General features: G+C 42.7%; 1 protein-coding gene across 1 annotated transcript in view; it reads right to left on the bottom strand.

Annotated features, from left to right (window-relative positions):
* Nucleotides 1-20,535, bottom strand: part of LHFPL2 (LHFPL tetraspan subfamily member 2) — a 120,182-nt gene that overhangs the window by 6,640 nt on the left and 93,007 nt on the right. Inside the window, exon 3 of the mRNA XM_062018277.1 lies at nucleotides 8,951-9,747. Within this exon, the coding sequence (XP_061874261.1) occupies nucleotides 8,951-9,380 (430 nt within the window). The 5' untranslated portion in view covers nucleotides 9,381-9,747. The remainder of the gene's footprint in view (nucleotides 1-8,950; nucleotides 9,748-20,535) is intronic.

The raw sequence follows: 20,535 nt of genomic DNA, 5'->3' as shown, positions 1-20,535 counted from the left end.
CTTTCACACACACACACCTCTCCCTGACAAACTCCTGCCCAGCAGGAATTCCATCTGGTCACTACTTGTGTGCTTTTGACTGCTTCATTCACTGACTGGCAACTGAAGCACCAGCCTGACCCAGCAGCCAAGTGACAGACACCTTCAGCCCTGCAAGAGCATCCAGTAATCCCGCTGTAGTCAGATGAGCAGCATTGGATGAGGTGGCCTCAGGCCAGCTGGCACATTGGCATCCTCACTCCACAGCGGCTATCAGGACAGGTAGCAGCTGGTGCTGCGGTGCTGACAGCAGCACCAGTTACGGCCAGTTACAGGCCCTGGGCTCACCTCTGTGCATGCTCTCCATGCCCCGGTGACTGCCTGACCCACTGAATACCAAGTATCTGACCAGGGGCAATAAAGTCTTTGCACAAAAAGAAAAGAGAAATTCTGCATGCCCCAGTGCCTTGAAGACAGCTTCTGGCCCACTTGTCAATGCTTCACAACAAACAAAAGAAAAATTCATAACATTAAGAAAGTCGATGTTTAAAACAGCCTACCTGGACACCAGACTCCAAAATGTAGGTTTGCACAGGCAGAGGGATATTTGGGTAAGTTGGAAGCATGGCTGTGGAGGGTGGGGAAGGCTGCTGGTGGGCAATGCCAGGGCTGTACCACACCTGCAGTCCGTGCAGCCCTTTAGAGACCTCAGTATACTTGAGATACTGATGTAGAGCTTTATACTAGCATGTACTAATAAACCTTATACCAACTTATCACAATAGTATAAAGCTTATTTTCCAGACGGGCAAAATTCACACAAGCTGTAAAAAGGTCGCGCTTATCTCCTCACACAATACCTCCGGGGTCCTCCAGCTTCCTTGAGGGCAGAAACCGGTTCTGCAAGGGCCCAAGTGGTATCTAAAGTTGTGCAAAGATCGGGGGTGAGAAAGCCTCGGGACTTATCAGCCTTCATCTCCCAAGCCCCAAAGACCATCACCGGCCATCACCGGGAGACACCACGCAAATGAAAGGAAGGAAAGACCTAATTTACATGCGAAATCGGGGACAGGTTGTGTCTTTGTCTAGGCGGATAATGGCATCATATGATTTTGTAACTTTGTAACAAATATAAGTCAAGCAAGTTGCCGAGCCGGGTGCGCACGTTTGTGGTGGAGCGGTCCCCCGTGCGCCCGGCGCCGAATAAACATCCCTTCTTTGTAACTCTTTGACTTATAGAGTCTGTTTCCGCAAGTCAATACCCCAAGCTGAGGCTGGAGAATGAATTGTTTAAAACTACAACCAGGTAATGTCTCAAAAGCTGCACAGATGTTCTTTTCCTCCTTTAAAATTGTTTCAGGGTCACATAAGTGGAAACAGTTACCAGAAGAAAAAGTAGTTCCCTACCCACCGCCTTCCCAGAGCCGAGAAAGATTCCACCGGAAATTAACTGTAGGCATTTGCTCAGGCAAAGTCTTTTCCCATTTATTAGGCAAATCAATTCAAATGTTAATTCACGATCAACCCTATGCAAACAGACGTAAACTTCTGGCGGCACTACTGGACAGGACACAGTGCAAAGGGCTACTGGTGGAAGACTCAACTATTAAGTATATTTTGCTACTTACAGAAAAGCCAAAAAAAAAAAAAAAAAAAGAAAGTTAAGTCTGCCAGCTTGATGTGGGTTACTTTGGCAGAATGATAACCCACGGGGGATTTCGAGTTTGTTTTTCTTGACACTGGTGTGATCTAGCTGCTTGGACTTCTCTATAACAGTGTGAGCCTGCAGACTCTTGCTTCTGGAGGAGGGGAGGGCAAATTTGCCATTACCTTCTCATAATTCTTATGTATGTGGTGAGAGTCCCCATTACCCATGAGGGAAGGAAACGTAGACTCAAAGTAAGATCAGTTCCAAGACCTGAAATGACACCGCTGTCTCTTTGCTGGCTGTCAGCCAGTGGAGTCGTGACACCACTCACACACAGCTGATGCTAACCCTGCTATTAATTCCAGATAAAGCACCTTGCAGGGGAAAAGACAAATGTTTACAGGTTTTCAGCAATGCAGAGGTAACAGCAGGGCCACTGCTCAGGCACAGCTGCAAGGGCTGGTCACCTCTCACGCTTTACTTTAAGTGACAGTGAAGCAATGAGTATTTTTCATCTAGACAGCCCAATAAAAGGCTTGAAGCTGCTAAATGAGAAACTCAATTATAGATGAAAAGCTCAGGAGCTTCCCGAGTCAAGGAAGGACATATCATGCGGTGTCACTTATCCTGTCCATGAAAGAAGAAGAGAAGACCCAGGGTGTTTCACACCGCTCACCATGACCTTTCCCACAGCTGTTTGACCAGTGGGCACCAAACTCTCCAAACTGCCCATCGCTTACACTCCATCAGCAGAAGGGGATTGAAAACTACCTCCTCCCAACCACAGGAGCCTGAACAATAACCTGACTTGGTTTAAACCAAAAGGTAAAAGGGCTGTAGGCCACCTTTTTAATGGCATTAGATTTCCTCAGTTCTGATGCCACAGCACAAACAAGGCTGAGGTCTTCTTTTTGGGGGGATGGGGGGAAGGAGTGGCAGAGGAACTAAGGCTCTTCGAGCAAGATGGAAAAGGTGAAGGTGGATGCAGGAAGGGCAGAATTTTGTGTGGCTTCATGCGTTATACAAGAGCAGAGTGAAGGTAACCCGTTTTGGGGAAGGAAACAAAACTCAAATGTACCGATTTCTTTCACCACCACACCAGGCACACCAAAGACATGCGGTAAGCATAAGCTTGTGCCCTGTCTTCAGAACACTGCTTTCATCTGTCTTTTTCTTGTGTTTGAGTGAAAACACAGCATTTATCAGGTTTAAATATTCTCCTAGTGTTTGTATCCAGGCTCTGAAGCCTGGAAGCAAATATCCACTGCTTCTGTTGGAGTCCTGCTACCCTCCTGCTATCCCTCCTGGGCTCTCTTACCCTACCCCCCGCCATGGTGAGGGTGTAAAGAGATTTTTGGCCTTCCACCTAACAGCAGTAGAGGTGAGGGATTCTGGTGTGCACGTGTGCCACCGTACAACATTTCCCAGTGGATAGCACAAGAGTCTCACAGTGAGCACAGTGTCATGGAAGAGATTTGTGCTTGCTGAGAAAATCAGATGCCAGATTTGATCACTGAAAGCCTGGGATTTTGTTTATTTTGCTGTTGTATTTACAATCTGCTGGGCATCTGCTGGTTCCCATGTGCTCACCTTGGTAGCACAGGAGATGACTTGACCACTAACTCTAACAAAACACTGAAATATTTGAAGTTACTAATACTCTTCCTCAGGCTCAACAGCAATTTGGCACTTGAAATCTTTCCCTGGCATACTCCAACAAAGGAGTCCCCTTCACTGAACTTTCAGCAGCCAGGTGTGTATTAGATGTTACGCTGGCATTTGGCCATGTAGGTTACAGGAAGCACTATACCGCAGACAGCAAAAGCAGTTCAGACTGTCAGGATTTCCATTAAAAAAATCCTCCCCCCACTTTCTTCCCACCCCAAGAATCCAGAGTTCTGGCATCAGAAAAAACCCAGCAAAAACTCTGAGCTGAATCCAAGAGGAAATACGCTTTTTGAAAAATTCATGCTCTGTGTTTTAGAAAAATAAACAACAAACTTCCTTGCCTTCAAGGGCAAAACCACTCACTCTCCTGCTGCCTGGGCTCCCTGGCCAAGCAACAGTTTCCATAGCCTGCAGGCAGCAACATGAGCTCACAAGGTGCCTTCTTCCTTGCTCACCGGCTCAGCCCATTTTCAGACAAAGCAATGCCTTTATGCAATGTGCCACTGACTACAACCAAATATTCTGAACTGCTCTGCAACTATCATAACCTTTCACATCATGCATCAAAGAGCTCTAGCAGCCCGTGCCCACTCCACAGCAGTTTGCTTCTCCTTCTGCGTCTTCTCCCCTCTCTGAGGAAAAGCCTTGCTGACGTCCTGCTTCCTCCTCGCAACTCCCCATGGCCTCCTTACCTCCCACCACCCAGGAGCGCACAGACACATGGCCCCATGCACCATGAGCCCACCCTATGCAGGCACATCCTGCTTTATGCAGCCTCGTAAGCCACTCCAATCCTCCTCCCCTTCAGCTGGTTCCCATCTTGCTTTGCTCAGGCTATCTTCCTAATCACTTTGTTCCCCAAACGGAAATGATGACCAGCAAGACTAACATGTTGAACTATTACTTGGTGCAAGAGATGTAAAACAAACTCTTCCATCAGCAAAGACGGTTACAGACACAGCTGGCTTCAAACTGTTTCACTTCTTCATTTTAGAAAAACATGAAGTTTCCTTGCATCCCTGATGGAGGAACCCCCAGGATACCACAGCAAACAACAGGACAAGGCGTGAACAGTAATAAAAGAGAAAAAGGGCTTGGCACTGACCAGGACAAGTGCCAGGGAAAAAAAACTCAAGACAATAAATAGGCTCCCAGAACAAAGCTGGAGTACAAGAGGAAATGCTGTGCAAGAACAAAGTAGGTTTAAATGTTAAGGAAAACTCAGCAATGAGAAGGGAATACTAAGTAAAACTCTGGAAAGGAAGGAGCCGAGTCACTCCCCAGCAATGCTGGAGGAGAAACTGCTGGGTGCAGGAGGGAAGCTCAAACCTGCAACATCTGGGCCCAAGCTGACAGACTCTGACAATGTGGCCGGGGGACCATAATGCTCCCGGCCCACCTGCAGTGGCCTCTGAAGACAACTCCCCGCTTCGCCTGACTGGATGTGTAGATCAGCTGAAGGTGCAACTGCCTGCAGCCCAGCCTGCTAAGCTGCATGACGCCAAAACACAGTCATGCATTCACCTGACCAAACCAGAGGCATCTCTCAGTGCATGGCTGAGACACAGCTGGTCTTTGACTGATACAATCTGATTTCTACATGTTTGAGGCTTGGGTTTGTTTGTTTTAATGCTTTTATCATAAACCCATTTCATGTTTGAGGTAGGAGACAGTGGACCATTAACTGAGGAAGTAGGGAGAAGGGGTGATCCATTAGAGGCCTCCCAGATGAAACCATCAGCAGTCTGCAAAGACTTCAGAGAAGAGAAACCATTTTATCTCTCTTTGGTAAACCTGCCTGGCAGCACGGCCCTACTCCAGCATGACAAAGCAGGAGTGACAGAAATGCAGCTCCCAAACCCAGCTGCCTTCCTGACACAGCAGCGCCCTACCACCCCAGCTCTCCCCAAAGCCAGAATTCCCAGGTAGGTGGTGACATAGATCCCCATAAGGAAACACAAGGGCTTGCTTAAGTTTTGCAGTTGAGGTAATGTACGTGCTGCTAGCTTAGCTTCTGCCTCATGGCAAGTAGCTGGGCTGATGTCAGGGGGCTGAGGCAGCCATCAGCTCTGGGGAGGGGCCAGGCCAGGCCGGGCCTGGCCTGCTCAGCCATGGCATCGCAGGACACTCTGCCCAGCTCTGCCCTTAGAGGCTGAAAAAACTGAGCTGAGAAAAGCTGTTGGTGATGAGCTTCGTAAAGGAAACTGTATCAGAGATGGAAGCCAAACCTGGTTTAGGCTTTGTCCTGAGCTCCCTGCCACCTTCCTCTGAGGCCAGGTTATGCTTAGATGATATTACTTAGCACCAAAGAGAAATACGCAAGGCCAAATAAGGCTTTTAAATACACGTGCAACAATCCTGTATGAATACCAAGATATGTCACGAGGGGATCACCAGTTATTTACCTCCTATGACTAAATGATTACTGTGAAAATTCCCTTTGAATTAGTTCTTACCAGCTATCATATAATAACATGCTCTCTCTTCCAGCCTCGGCATCTCCAGTGGTTCACAGACTGTGAAAACAGAACACTTTCCCCAAACAGACATTAAAATCAAAGTCTGCCTGGTCTTCTTGGTGTTAGGCTGTAATTATCTATTTAACTACATGCCTCCATTCTTTGCTTTCTCCATTGCAGAGAAAAGATGCTTTTCCAGATGAAATGAGCCTCAAACCTCTCCAAAATGAGTGCCACTGATTACTATTTCTATAGCTCCAGAATGAAATACACTGCAGTCTCAAAATAAATGGCAGAAGGTCTTTCTCTGTAACAAAGGACCTATAGGAGTTTAAACAACAACCATATTTTCTCCCGTTATGGCTTTGTAGTTCTCATTTTCTGCCACATACAAAAAAACCCCCTACAACAAAATCAACAACAAACCCTCTACGGACCAGATATGTGTACGGTTCCTTCCCATTTTCTTAAACGAGAGTTTGCACATTTTTCCAAGGGCCGTAACAGGAGAGATGTTGCTTTCTGTTTCACAGTTTCATCACAGGCATCATCCAGGTCACAACCAATGCTGCTAGACTGAAGAGATGTATCTGATATCTGTTACTGTTTTTTCACTACAAATTCCAGGAATAAATTAACTTGTTGTATGTTTTTAATTCTATTAAATCTCCACTGCAAAGATATAGATATTTTAAATGAGATTAAGCCTGTAAGACCCTGAGTTTCTGTAGATGACTATGCCACGGCTGCATCTCGTCTTTGAAAATCAGATGTTTGGCATACTTGTAAATATTGGACTTATACAGGCTGATAAAATTATTTTGTGAATTCCTCTCCTACACTTATTAAAAACAGAAATTGTTCACACTACACTTCAGATGATTAAGGCAGGCTTGTATCTTGTTCTCTGGTGAGGACATTAGTCTAGCTATCATAATCTTTGTATGGATTAACCGAGAGAACACCTGACCATCTTGAACCACTTGATTACACATTTTCCAAAACTCAATAACTGAGAAAGTTGAAATTAACAGCTGTGATAAGTCAGAACAAAAATAATTTCAAGTAAGCAAGTGGATGCTGTAATGCCACTGGCACAAAAGTAGCAATGGGCCTAATAAAAACCAACCTTGAGAAAACAAGTTGCTAGCTACAAGAGGCTTGGCTGCAACACTGGCAGACATACTTCTCATAGCAACAGTTTCAGTAATGTGACCTTTCTATTACCCGGTTTCATGCTGTGTCATTTATCTGAGTTGTAAGAAGGGAGGTGCTTCTACCCTCAGTACAGCTCAAGAAGGACTGATCTATCCCCTGACAAGTAAGAAATGCTTCATCGACTGTATTGTTCAAATTCTTGAGGCCACAAGTTGTATAGCTGGTTTGATAATGAAACATAAAATTGACTTTACATATGTTTCCTCACAAATACATTGTCTCCAAAACAGGATTCTAATGTACAAGAACCCTACTTCCTGCTAGTCCTGATGTTCGATTAGATATTTTGAGCTGTAAGTAAGAAGCCTGACATACCAAACATCTACTCATGCTGCTAACTAATCACTCCCACAAAAATATCCCTCCAACAGCAAAGGAGTAATGTCATCTCCTGAAAAATAGGTTTAATGGATGACTTCTGAAGTACAGAATAAGCAAGCAGGAAGCTAAAACCTTCCCCTGGCTTAATCTTGCACCGCAGAGATGCTTGCTTGAAGCACTGCTTCTGGAAAATTCTGTAAAACAGGAGTGACTACTGCAAAACCTGTTCAGCTGCTAATCTTATGCCATCATGTGAACAGAAGCATCTTGAGCCAATGCTGGGATCTAATTCTGCCTCAGAAACACAAAGCTGACATAGTGGGTGACAAGAAGGAAGCAGTACACTTTTACACCAAAGACACGTGGACTGTAAGAGGCAGTGCCCCAGGAGACCGCTCCTGGCCCACACTGCTGGTGCTGGAGGGCTACAGCAGGGCAGCAGACTGCACCTCAGTTTTTGTCTATTTCCTCAGGTATGTTTAAAATAAGATTAACTTAGATCTCTAGAACTAAGCAAACGAAACTAACCAGCTACACAAAGGTCTGAACACCTGGCACTACACCTCCTTTCTACATACAGCCACCACATATATGTTTGGCCACCTCAGTGAGGGTGAGGAAGGGTGAAGCCAAATTCACACGTTTAAACTCCTAATTTTTCTTGTAACAAAACCATTTTATGAATTGAGAATATCTGCTTAAGAGCACCACCAAGAGGGAAAGAGGAGGTGGCCCTGGTCATTCTCTCCCTCCTTGCAGGTCTCTGAGGGCTGCCAGAGATAAGGCATAAGTCCAGACTCTTCCAGACAACCACAAGCGCTCAGCACAAAAGACGAAAGCCTGTGTATGGGGTACGTTCTCTTCATGGCTTGCTGGTGAGTACAGAAAGCCAAACACTACTTTAACTAAGGCTGCTGAGGGTCAGCTTACTAACAGTCCTTTAATCTCTGTAAAATCCACGGGTTTAAGCAGAAACACCAAATCTCCAGAACCAATTCATCTTTTCAGGCAAGGCACAGCTGATACTTGGACAGTGAAAAGATAAGCTCACTGGGCTGTGTAACTGCAGCTGGTCAAAGGAGAGGTTTATCGTAAGGGTGTTGCTTGTCAAGCTCACAACCTTAAAGGAGGCTTCTTAGCATGAGGCGCTGGACAACTGGGTGCGTGACTGCAGGCTGATCTTACCCCTGGGGTGGTAGTCCCACTCCGGTCAGGAAGCCTCTGAGACACTTGAGAGAACTGCCTTCAGTCCATTGAAAAATTACTAAAGTCACAAGAGGGAGACAGACTGCCTTAATGTATTAACTTTGTTCTCTGCAAGAGGGAGATAGACTGCCTCAACGTCAGCATTAACTTTGCTCTCTGCTGGTAACAAAGGAGAGAAGTTTTTGTTACTGAAAGAAATTCAAATAGAGGGGAAAAAAATGAACAGCAAACAAAAGCAACACTGCTCAGCTCATTTTGGCACACATCAGGCTGTAATTCTGCTGCCAATGTCAATGGATTACATGCTGTGTAGCTATAAATTTCAGTTGTGTTTGAATAAACACCAGCATATAGAACTGCTTTGGGTCTGCAGACAGGACAGAATCACTATATCTCTCCAGCTGAATGTCCCAAAGATTAAAATCCCAATTTGCTCTCAAAGTATGCTTACCTGCAATCCCTTGTAGCAGCCCACACACATTAAAAATGCTTTTCTTCATAACACTCTGCACGCACATAGTAAAAACAGACACAAACGCCACAGCACAGAGAATCAGGATTCCCATGGGTAGGAAAATTGCAGTTGCCTGCCAGAACCCACTGGCAATCTCATTGAAGCTTTCAGCGTAAGGACCACAAAGCGTGTCTCGTCTGGAAAGCTGCATGTGGGAGATTCTGATGCAGCGCCCGTAGATGCCCAGTGTGGGACGGTAAGGCTCCTGAGACCCCCCTGTTCTGTCGTCTACATCCTCAGAGCTCGATGGCTTTGCTTTGCCAATCAGCCAGTCCGCACTCATGAAAGCGATGAGCTCTGCAAAGGCCACCACGATACTCAGGAGAGTCCACAGCATTGACCGACATGTTACAATGACATGACACATATTGATGTCCAGTGCTTGTGATCAGTGCAGCCGACAGTATTAAAATCCAGGCACCAGAGAGAAAAAGTTAAATTAAAAAGAAAAAAAAGGACTGTAAAAAAAAAAAAAAAAAGAAAGAAAGAAAAAAAATCACTGTGGTTGCGCTGTCTGCTCTTTCAGACAAAATTTCTCAGGAAAAAAAAATGAACAGCCCCAAGTTTTGCAAGCAGTGCTGTCATTTGTTCTCTCTCCTTAGTTCCTCCTTTTTCCTTTCTGGGATGCTGAGCTCTGAAGTACAGTTTTCTGTCTTAATATTCATACTGGCACATGATGCTGCAGGCTGACGAGGGGAGGCCACAAGGACTGCCCACTGTTTGACATCACACACCTACAAGAAAATGGAGACGACACATCAGCAGTGAGAAGAGAGTCTTCATTTCCACCCCCATGCTGAGCCACAATCTCACACAAATCCACATCAACACGCAAAAGCTGTAACATGGGCCTGTCAAACAGAGTCTGCTGGAAACCTCATGGGTTTGTCCCAGGGGAGCTATTAATCTCTTGTTGCCCCTTGGTACTGACAGTATCTGCTCTGCCCCATGCCATTGTGGGTGTTGTCAACCTCTTTGCAAGCAAAGGTCTCAGTTAAACCTGGCGGTCCCACCCACTCCTACCACCACACCCTCATCATCTTCCTCTCATCAAGATTACCAAGATTGCTGGCAGTTGCCCAGCAAAACGTTCGTACACGTTTAAGCAGTTTCACAGATGTGTGGCTCCTGCCTTTGGCTTGGGGCGGCAGCGCAGTATGGCCTGCCTCCGGGAAGGAAGCTGGGCACAGCAACACGTGTCATGGGCATGTGGGTGCAAGGGGCAGCGAAGGAACCTTGTTCCAACCTTCCCAGCTTCTGCTAGCTGTGGCCGAGCCAACCCTGGCCTCAAGAGGGGCAAAGAGGATGGCATCTGGGGACAGCCCCGCTGCAGCACGGTCACATGTATTCCTTTTAAAGCCTGCCTTTTGCAGGAGCAGTTCTGAATTCAGTTCTCAATTCAGCTTTTTTTTTTGTTTCAGAAGAGCAGTGTGCCTCCAGGTATGTCACACACCTCACCTTGAGGCGCATGCCACAGTGTTTGCCACAAACATTGGCAGCCTCTGGTGACTTATACCACTGTAAACAGGAACCTGCAGAAAAATGCCCTGATTGCTGCCAAGTGGCCAACAGTCCTGATGAGAGGGGTCATCCTTGAACTTCCTGACTCATCTTAATCCCCCCTTCCACAGCCCTCTGCATGGTGGGCCTCCAGCAAAGTGCTCCCCAGGGCCTTCTTCAAGCGTCTGCGCTGCCTTTCAGCAGCAGCTGATGACATTCCCAGAGTTACACTTATCTTACTGCAAGAGGCAATCTTGACCACACTTCCAACTTTTAACCAAACAGTGGCCCCAAAGTAACAAACGGGTCATCCCACTGGCCTCTGTGCTTGAATTAAAACTGTGTTCCCTGAAAGCAAGGGTGAGAGCAGGAAATGCCCTCACGTTACCCCCTCTGTGCTGAGAACATAGCACTTCCAAGTTGTCCACGTGAGAAACAGAATACCATCACTGAACTCGAAGCAAGAGAGTGGAGAACCAAATCTGGACATCACTGCTGTGCTGCCACCAAACACAAAGGTGGTAGGAGATACCAGAAAAAAACCACATTTGCCCTTCTTTTTTCCTTTCTTTTAGCTTTATCATAGGGTTGGTATTTAATTTTTTAGGAGTTTTAGGCCCAGTGGTTGAATCCTAGACCTACTGAACACAAAACAAAACACACAGCCCACAACCTCAATGCATTTAGAATTTCATCCAGTGATTTCCCCTCCCTCCTATACCGGTCATAGTGAATTATTTGCAAGAATTTGTTCACATTTCTCTTCCTCAATTAGAGGAAACCCACAGATTACTCTGGTACCAGCAGATACATAGACTTAAGATGCTGTGCCAATAAGTGAATTTTATCTCCCAATGGCATTGCTTTTAAAAAAAAGCAAAACATATTTAGATGTGCTTTTAACCACACTGAGATAACAGTTTAGCTCATTTTCCATTTGGGGAGGGGGGGAAAAGTATGCAATTTTAAATCAACCTGACATACTGATGACTCAAATACACCCTTTGTAATAACATAAAAATGAAGTGTCAGCCTGGCAAAATTCTCTCACTCTTTCCACCTTAAATAACAACTGGAACGTAGGAAATGTCCACTACAAACCTACATTCTTCTGATGTCATCTGCATGATTAAAGAGAATTTGATAAAACATGTCTTCATTTTTTAAGAGAAGTTCCAAAATCTGTAGGATCTGTATTTCTGTGCAAGCATCGCAGCCGTGTGATCTCGTCTTTGTAAGCTAACTGAGAGACATAAGAGACATAAGAGCTAAGTACCCATCATAGCTGTTTACTCTGCTTTACTCTGTACCTGTTGAACATAAAATACTCTTTATTGAACACAGACGAGACCAAAGTTCATATTTACTTAACCAGGTGGAAATTCTTGATGCACACTGGCAGCCACAGAAAACATGGCACTGGTAACAAACACGTGATGCTGTGTTAGAATCAGAAGACCAAATCATGGGGAATTCTGTTTGAAATGAAAGTGCAAGAATAAATTGCAGTAACATTATAAAACATAGTATCTCCAGAAAAGTCACCACATAAATAAAACAGTCTTTTTAAAGATGATACAGAGTTCCTGTCAAATCTCAAGGCTTCACTGGAACTCTTCACTTCCGGGCCTTGCAACACAAGGAGACTTCACAGCACTTAGAATTCAGTAAATGTCATTGATATCTACAACAGAATATACTTCGCTTTCCAACCAAACCTTCTCAGTCTGGCCTTTGCCAGGTAATTAGTACTCTATTCTAGTACTAAATGTTATCTCCAGAGCAACATATCATGATTCAGGGGAGAGTTTCTGTAGAAATGTCTTCCTGTACTAGCTCTTAAATGGGAGTGCCACTCACCTACAATTCCTTTTCCTGAGCAGGACAGAAACATACGAAGTAGGATGGTGAGACCAGACAAGGGGTAGTGGACATATCCTACAGCTCCTTTTTGTAAGCCAATGGACAAAACCACAAAGTAGGATGGCACATAGACCAGAGGAGGGGCAGGTGCATTTCTCTGAGACACTCAGCAAGGAATTGTTGCAGATGAAGCACTGGAGATAAGTTACAATTCAGTTACACCTCTGTAGTTAACCTTTTCCTTCCAACAAACCCCATCTTGAGTTTCCAAATGAATATAACCCATTCTCACAGGCTTCAATAGCATGTTTGTGCCATACATTGAAGCCTTTCTAGCTAAAGCCTGTGTTAAACAGCCTTTTTTCTTCCATTCCTTTCACCTTTTTTTTTCCATTTTTGCTCAAGAGAAACTCAAGCTAGACCCTCAAAGGCTGAAAACTAGCTGTTTATTCCTCCTGTTTCCCATCCCTCAACAAGGATTTTTCCATGACAGAACTGTATGTTCTTCACAGCATGCCACTCAATATCCACTTCTGACCGACTGTCAAAATATTTGCTTTGACAGTCCCAATTCAAAATACACAATGGTTCTTTAACTCCTTTGGTATTAACTCATTCAAAATGATTCTCGCTGAGGAAGCAGTCTACAAAAAGTAGACTCACCCTCCCCCCGTGGGGTTTTTTTTTCCAATTGCATTTAATTGTACAACATGGAATGAGGCTGTTCATGCTGAGGAAGTGAGTGCCCTGGAAACAGCCCTATATGAGCCAGAAGGCATCACGGCTGATCAGTATGAGGGTCTCAGCAGCACCATCCCACTCCACCACATAACCCCCTGTTCCTCAGCTGGACAGCACAGCTCTTGCATGGGTCAAAACTACACCTTCAGACTCATTTGTCCTACTTCTTGAACCATGCTCCTGGTCAGGCTCTGCATTAGGTGAAGTCTTATAATGTTAAAAGACATCAGTGAGAACATCAGATCCTCATAGCATCCAGGAGAGAATAAATCTGAGTTCTTGAATGCAAAAATCTTTTGGCTGTTTCAATCAACAAATCAAACCATCTTAAAGTATCACTACAACTGTCTTCCCCTTTAGATGCAATTTTAACAGCCAGACACTCTGCCTCAAGTTACACTTTCACATCTTGAGCTAAGACTGTTCAGCTGTTGTCTTTTACTACACTTTCACTACATTTTGCTATATTCTAAGTAAATAAATAATGTCTACTTTTCTAAACTAGATAAAGAAACACATTCACATCCATTTTTTTTACACTGCCAAAATAAAAAGTCAGATGCAGATCTAAATTATACTATTCAAATTAAGGTTTTTATTTTAGAGATGTTGAGCTGCAGGGTTTTGCTTTGGCATACCAGGCAGATAGGAAGGAATAGCTGCAAATTTCAAATTTGAATCAATCACATACCACAGCTGTTTGTTTTAAAAAAGGTGTCCTACAAGCAATGCACAAGAGATCTGTAAGTACCTTCCAGAACTATCTTATGGCCAGTCCTTCAGGGTCCCTTTACAGTTTGACCAAAGACAGAGGCTCAAACTAAACTCTACAGTTCAGCTTTTTGCCTGTTCTCAGACTGGTTCCATCAGGTAAAGAGTGAGAATAAATCATCTCTAGATAAGTGGCTTTTGGCTTGGCTTAAACAAACAGCTGAATGGAAGGCCACACAGACTGCTGATTTATAAAATAAATCCAGGCGCGATCAGACATTTTCTTCTAAAGCTTGCTACAGTCCAAAGAACAACTACATCAAGGAGTTTCTAAAACTTGTTTATAGTACACAGGCTTGAGCATCTCATAACCCGAAACCTGCAAATCTTGGAAGCTTTCTCTGAAACATTGTTCATTAGCAGTCATAAACACTGTGAAAATGCTTTGAACTGTGAGAGTGGAAGTGCTTCCTATTTACATTGATGTTTGCAGACTCACTATTCAAAACAAACATAAAGAGGCTCACACACTAAGACTCAGTTACCTCAAGCTGACCCCTACCCAGGCTGACATGAGCTCCCACTTTATGCAGCTTCCATCCTTAGGTGTTGCTGGACAAGCAAACTGGTCAACTGCAAGCTCACCCTGCCTGGCAGAGTGAGGCAGCCTCCAAGCCATGGAGGCAGGAGGGACAACACTCCTGGGCATCAGAGATTATTTATTTTCTGGGTGAAATGTGAATGAATCAAGTTGTCCTCTCACTTGGTCCTCTCACAGGAGGTGTATTCTTCCAGGAGCTGTTACCCAGGACGAGAGCGTCAGCTGCTGCCAGCTTCTACTCAGTCTTCAAAACAGTGGACCAGACACAAAGCAGTATTTCTCAGGACATACCACCATGAACACCAACCCACCCTGCTAAAAGTGTACCTCTGCATTTCTATCCCTAAATACTTATAGGTGACTTGCAAACCTAAGAAAAAGTATGTTCATCACATTCCTCTGTCACAAGAGAAGAGAGACAAGGATTAGTACTTAAGGAAAAACAAGCTGTCCCAAAAGGTTTGCAGCAGCTTCTTCTGCAGACCACAAGGAGTTCTGCTGGCACTGGTTTCTGATAAGCAGTGCATATTCATCACAGGAAACACCTGGACCAAGAAGAGGGAAAGACATTTGGATACTACAGTGTATTTTTGTTTTGTTTTGTTTTTTTAAATGCAACACATTTCAAAGTCATAAAAAATATTCAGGGTCAGATAAAAAAAAAAAAAAAACAGGAGAAGATGCTTTAAAGCTGAATGGTTGCACAGCTTCAAATAGCAGAGAATAAGCAAAGGATTCCCTCCCCCTCCTTCAATCTTCATGTTTTCAACAAATCATTGCCTACTAAAACAGCATTCCAGAGCAGAGATTTTTACTTGAAGAATAGAAAGCAAAGCTTGGATTAGTCGTCACTTGTGAATTAAAGGAGAGCAAACATTTGCATATCTCATAAATATTTAACTGTTATAGACCTGCACAGGCATATTAATAAGTACATTATTGTGACAGGCTGTTGAAAACATGACATACTCTGTCACAGATGGATGCATTTCACTGGTAATAGAAGGAATATAGACTTACAATGCATCATGTCTTGGTCCTGTTGGCACAACATGAAGTGTGAAATACAACTAAAATATTTTGCAAAATAGTTAAAACTCACTGAAGTATCATAATCAAGTCCCTGTTTCCTCGTCTTTCATTTGAATTATGCTGTGTTTACTGCAGCCTCTTCCTACCAAAGGCAGAGCTTAAAGATGTAAAATCTTGAAATCTTAATGTGACCAAATGTCCAAATTCAATGTGCACCAACAGGTGAAAGCTAAACAAACAACAACAACAAAATGTTTACAGTGACTGTTGCTTCTCTGAGGCTGTGTGAGATAGTTACTCCCTCCCATCCCATCTTACAAGTTGGCTTCTTCCTATCATGCAAAGAAAAACGGCATCTAATTACAGGTGGATTTGTTTCTGTAATACACCACTGTAACAGAAACGAACATAAAACTTACTTCCCACTTAAGAAAAAAAAAAAGCAGCTGAAATGTACTATTCTTTTTCTGACCTCATTAAAAGCTGTGGTGAAACTCCCACTGACAGTAATGGGGCCAATACATCACTGAAAAATCACTACAGGAATGAGAGTTTCCAAATTTTCAGACCTACTGCAGGGAAGGTTTAAACACAGGATTCATTTCCCTTTTCCCTCATCCAGACAAAACTTTGCTTATTGCACCCCCACTAAGAGATCAAGCTAACTCAGATTTCCAGCATCTCCTCTGAATCACAAATTCTCAAGCAGGAGATTTGTTCCATTGCTCTCTATTTATTGACTTACAAAATTCCTTAAACCTGCAGCCATTATGTTCTGTTTTGAAAACTTACTCAAGATCTTTTGCAATTCCAAAATATATTAAAATCTACGAGGCTAAGGAAAGCTAATGTGTAGTATTTGTATTGTTGATATCTCAAGAGAAAATTACACACCACATAAAAAATCATCACTAAGGGGAGCAATCTTGGCTACAATTAGTGATAGCCTAACTGCTCAGGAATTTACCAACTGGGAGTGGAATTGCGAGTTTCCTTTCCTACTTTGATTCCTCACTACCTCACCGAAGTCTCACTCTTCAAGAGTCTCATCTGAAGCCCCCTTTCTTGCCCACCTACAATACCGTATCTCTCATGTGGACTCAAATATTCATTGTGTTGATTTTTTTTTACAACTCATAACTACAGCTTCTGAAGGACTTTGGCAAGCGACAAAGGATGGTTAGGAGGAAAACGGGAAGTCAGAAGGAAATTACTACAAACAAATGGTAACAAACAAATTGGTAACAAACAAATCCTTACTATTTTTATACCAAGGATTTTTACCTTAAAAGGAAGCTAGATTTTGGCTGTTTAAATAGTTAATAGTGTCTGCATTAGATAGAGCATCAGCCCAGAAAAACTTGGAATCTGTGCTTGTTGTACAAAGCAATTCACTCCCACGATTTCTTCATGACAGATTTGGAACTGCTCTTACTAATTTATGAATATGGTATTAAGAAATTTATTACACTAACATATTGGTTATTGGTTAACACGAAAAACTGGTGAGAAAATCTGGCAGGCAAGGAAAGATTGACTCAGTTATACTACTTCTCAGAAAACTCTGGAGAATTGCTTACTAAAAAAAACAATATAAAGACAGGAAAAGCCTCACAAATATAGTAGATAAAAGATGCAGGCCTTTAGGAAGGAACGGTCTTCTCAAACTGAAGGGAAGAAAAACTGTTTTGGGCAAGCAAGTTTAAGAAAAAGGCATCTACTGGAGGTGCCTGTTGAAGTTAGGCCAACGTGAGACACCATACTGGTCTCCTCAACTGCCTTTAGGCAAAGCAGACAACCTGAAAACAGCCTTGGCTCTTTGTGTGAAGAACATGCTGCTTCAGTTAATTCTCAAAAGGAAATCATTGCTGTATGTCCTTTTGTAGCTGTGGCTGTGTTAGCACCACAACCACAAAGGTTATGGATCTCCAGCCTGTCTGCACAGCCCAGGACAAGTCATTCCTAAGCTGAGAGAAGACCTAAGACTGAGGACTGCTCTTTGCAAGCAGGAAGGATTCAGAGCAGTTTACACTGCATGTGTCCGTAAACAATCTTATACATCAATCCTTCCAGAAACTCACCACTTAGCAAGTCACTTTACAGGTTATCTACTGCTTCCCAGCTTCATGATGCATAATGTTCCCACAGCACGGAAAAGATGTATCTTCAGCAGAACAGGATGCACTTTGGATCTGGGCTGCATAGCTCAAGCAAACCACATGGCTATCAGGGACAGTATCAGATGGAGAACCTACCTGTGTATCGATTTATGTTCCTCTTAATTCAATTGAAAGTGAAACATCCTTCAAAAATAATACATACTGACAAGCAGCTCAGCACTGGAACACACACAGACTTGTGTGCAAGGACTGGAACACCTTTACTGAGCAAAGACTGACTTTTCACTGTGCTGGAGCTGAAGAGAACCAGTAGTGACTAAAGGCAACTGGAAAGGGTCATGATGGATCAGAGCTGCCATGTTTCCATACTGGAAAGGCATGTAGACATCCAGACCATCTGGGCATCACATATAACAGCAAACTTCGAAGAAGTGCATGAAAATCCTTTCATCTAGTCTGGAAAAAGGCAATGTACTAAGAGAAATACAGATATACACTTATCTCTGCTAACATCTACTGAATGGAAGCTTTAACCATTATTAACCACTAAGCATTTAACCATAGCCATGAAAGAAGAATTGAAATCTGATGTTTCTGATACTGCATATTTCATTAATTAATAATTACAGGAATGTTGTGTTCAGTTCTGGTCTCTAAAGTCTAAAATGGAAGCTTACTGCAAGGAGCTCAGAAAAATTTGAAAAGTCTAGAAACTCCATTTTAGAGCAAGAAACAAAATGGAACAGATTATTTATTTTAGCAACCGGATTCAATTTTAAAGCCAAGACTGGACATACTTCTACAAGCTGAGCCACATACGAAATTCTGGTTTGTTTTATGCATTTTGACTTGCTAGACTATGTATTGGTAACAGCTCTTTTCTATCCTTACAATCTATACTACTGAAAATGAATAACTAATAAAACTTTTATAAGCTGAAAAGGGCTGGAGGGAAAAACCATGTGCACCTTTCTCAGCTTCACTTTCTCTAAAAATGCTCTAGTATCTCTCTGCCACCTGTGGCTTGTGTCACAGTACTACTTCATGAAGAAAACCAAAACTGGACCTGTGTGAGGATGTGCATATAGGTAAGGTAGTGCTACACCTTCCTGCCATCTAGACACATAACAAGGATGAAAGGAAGAAAGCATTATTAACCATCCCAGTTTTCCAGATGAGATGTTCCTCAGTTGTATAACAAGTACAGTGGGAACTTAACCTGAATGCTGTCATAACAAACTCTAAAACTCTGGAGGGTGATATACTTCTCAGTATCACACACCCTGCCAACTACTTTTCTTATAATCCTTGAAACACAAACCTCCGCTATTCTTGTGTCACTATGAATCTCCAGCCCTGGCATGCTGCCTGCAAAGGTACTCCTCCTTCACTAAATATGAGCATGAACAAACGATACCAACTGAAATGATCATACCTCCAACAGTAACTTTGATTTTCCTGGTCACTGAAAATAGTTTTGTTATTAAATCGTAATTTTTTTCCTGCATAATATTCACTGTTGAAACAGGTAACTTCCTTAGCAACACACCACAACAGCCTGTCTATCATACTGAGAAGTACAAATTCACCTGAAAAGAAACAAATTTACTTCTAGGACCAGCCTTCTCAAATTGTATGTCACAGAAGAGCACTGCTTCAGTCATACCACCTATAGGGGATGATTCTGCCCACACACATACCTTATTAAAGAGAACAAAGCTACAGGACAATGGCAGATATTCAAGAGGTCTCACAAGGTTATAGGGAATGGGTTCAGTTCAGGACAGACAGCCTTTTTTAGTATTGGGTTCATGAGTTTTCTTTTTAAATCTGTCACTGACATTAAACCTTTTGAAAGCAAACCTAGTCTACAAACTGGTGTAAAGGTAGCATCTGATTGTATTATTACCAAAAGGTAGAAAGTTCTTTATTGTTGTCTTCCCCTTGGGAAACGCAAATAAATCAAAATCAAACCTGCACATCTGAAGATCTTCCAATGCCAAGATAGATATCTATTGCTGAGAAGTCCCTGCATACTATTAGCTTTAAGAAAATCTGTCTGCTCTGTTAGTTGCAAACATTTAATTGGATTCCAAAGGTGATCTTTAAGATTACTTATTAGATCTCCTTGTTGCATCTCAAGCACTAAACAAATACAGTTGAGTGTAAAATTAAAAGTACAGTGTACGTACACAGTAGAAGTAACAATTTCACTAACTGTCCACCAGGCAACTTGTTGTTTCTAAACAATTTAAAACAGTGTAACTGCATTGATAATAGCAATTTTTAGCAATAGTGTGTTCTTTAAAATACATGGTTACAAATCACAGATTTTGTCTTCCATTTCTTAACAAATACCTGCTAGAAAACCAACTTATTCAATCATGGACAAAATTAAACAGACTTGACAGATTTGCCGTTAAATTATTATCAGGTAGACCAGATACTTACTGAAATTTTATCAGAATGTTACTCAGAATCTTACCTCATGAATCCACCAAGGTCTTTCAGTGCCACAGTTTAAGCTGTGCACAGTGGCACCACTTGTACATATTCCTGTTCACAATATTTCCCTTATTCTCATTTGTCTCAGTCACATTCTGGAATAAGCCTCCTAGTTCATGTAGCTGCACATTTATCACTATCTCAGGTTGGCAGAAAGGGCTCTCTAGCCTGTCTTTGTCTATTTGGTTATGTTAAGACTGTAGAACTTATAGTTCAGAGGAACCATCACTAATCAAAACCATTTGAGCCTAAAATGGAATACACTGAACAAATCTATATTTTCTCTCATTGTTTTCTTTTTCAGGATGCTTAACCCTATATTCTCTGACTGTTGAGTATGAGATTGGTCAAAGGAGGGAAAAGAGAAAAAGGGAGAGAAAAGAAAGACAAAAAAAATCAAAATAAACTACCTAAATGTGGAGGGGACAAAAACATGCAGGTAGAGAGCA

The sequence above is a fragment of the Colius striatus genome, chromosome Z (assembly GCF_028858725.1).
Source record: "Colius striatus isolate bColStr4 chromosome Z, bColStr4.1.hap1, whole genome shotgun sequence".
Taxonomy (NCBI): Eukaryota; Metazoa; Chordata; class Aves; order Coliiformes; family Coliidae; genus Colius; species Colius striatus.
Note: the sequence above shows the minus strand (reverse complement) of the source record. Positions and strands in the feature narration are given on the sequence as shown.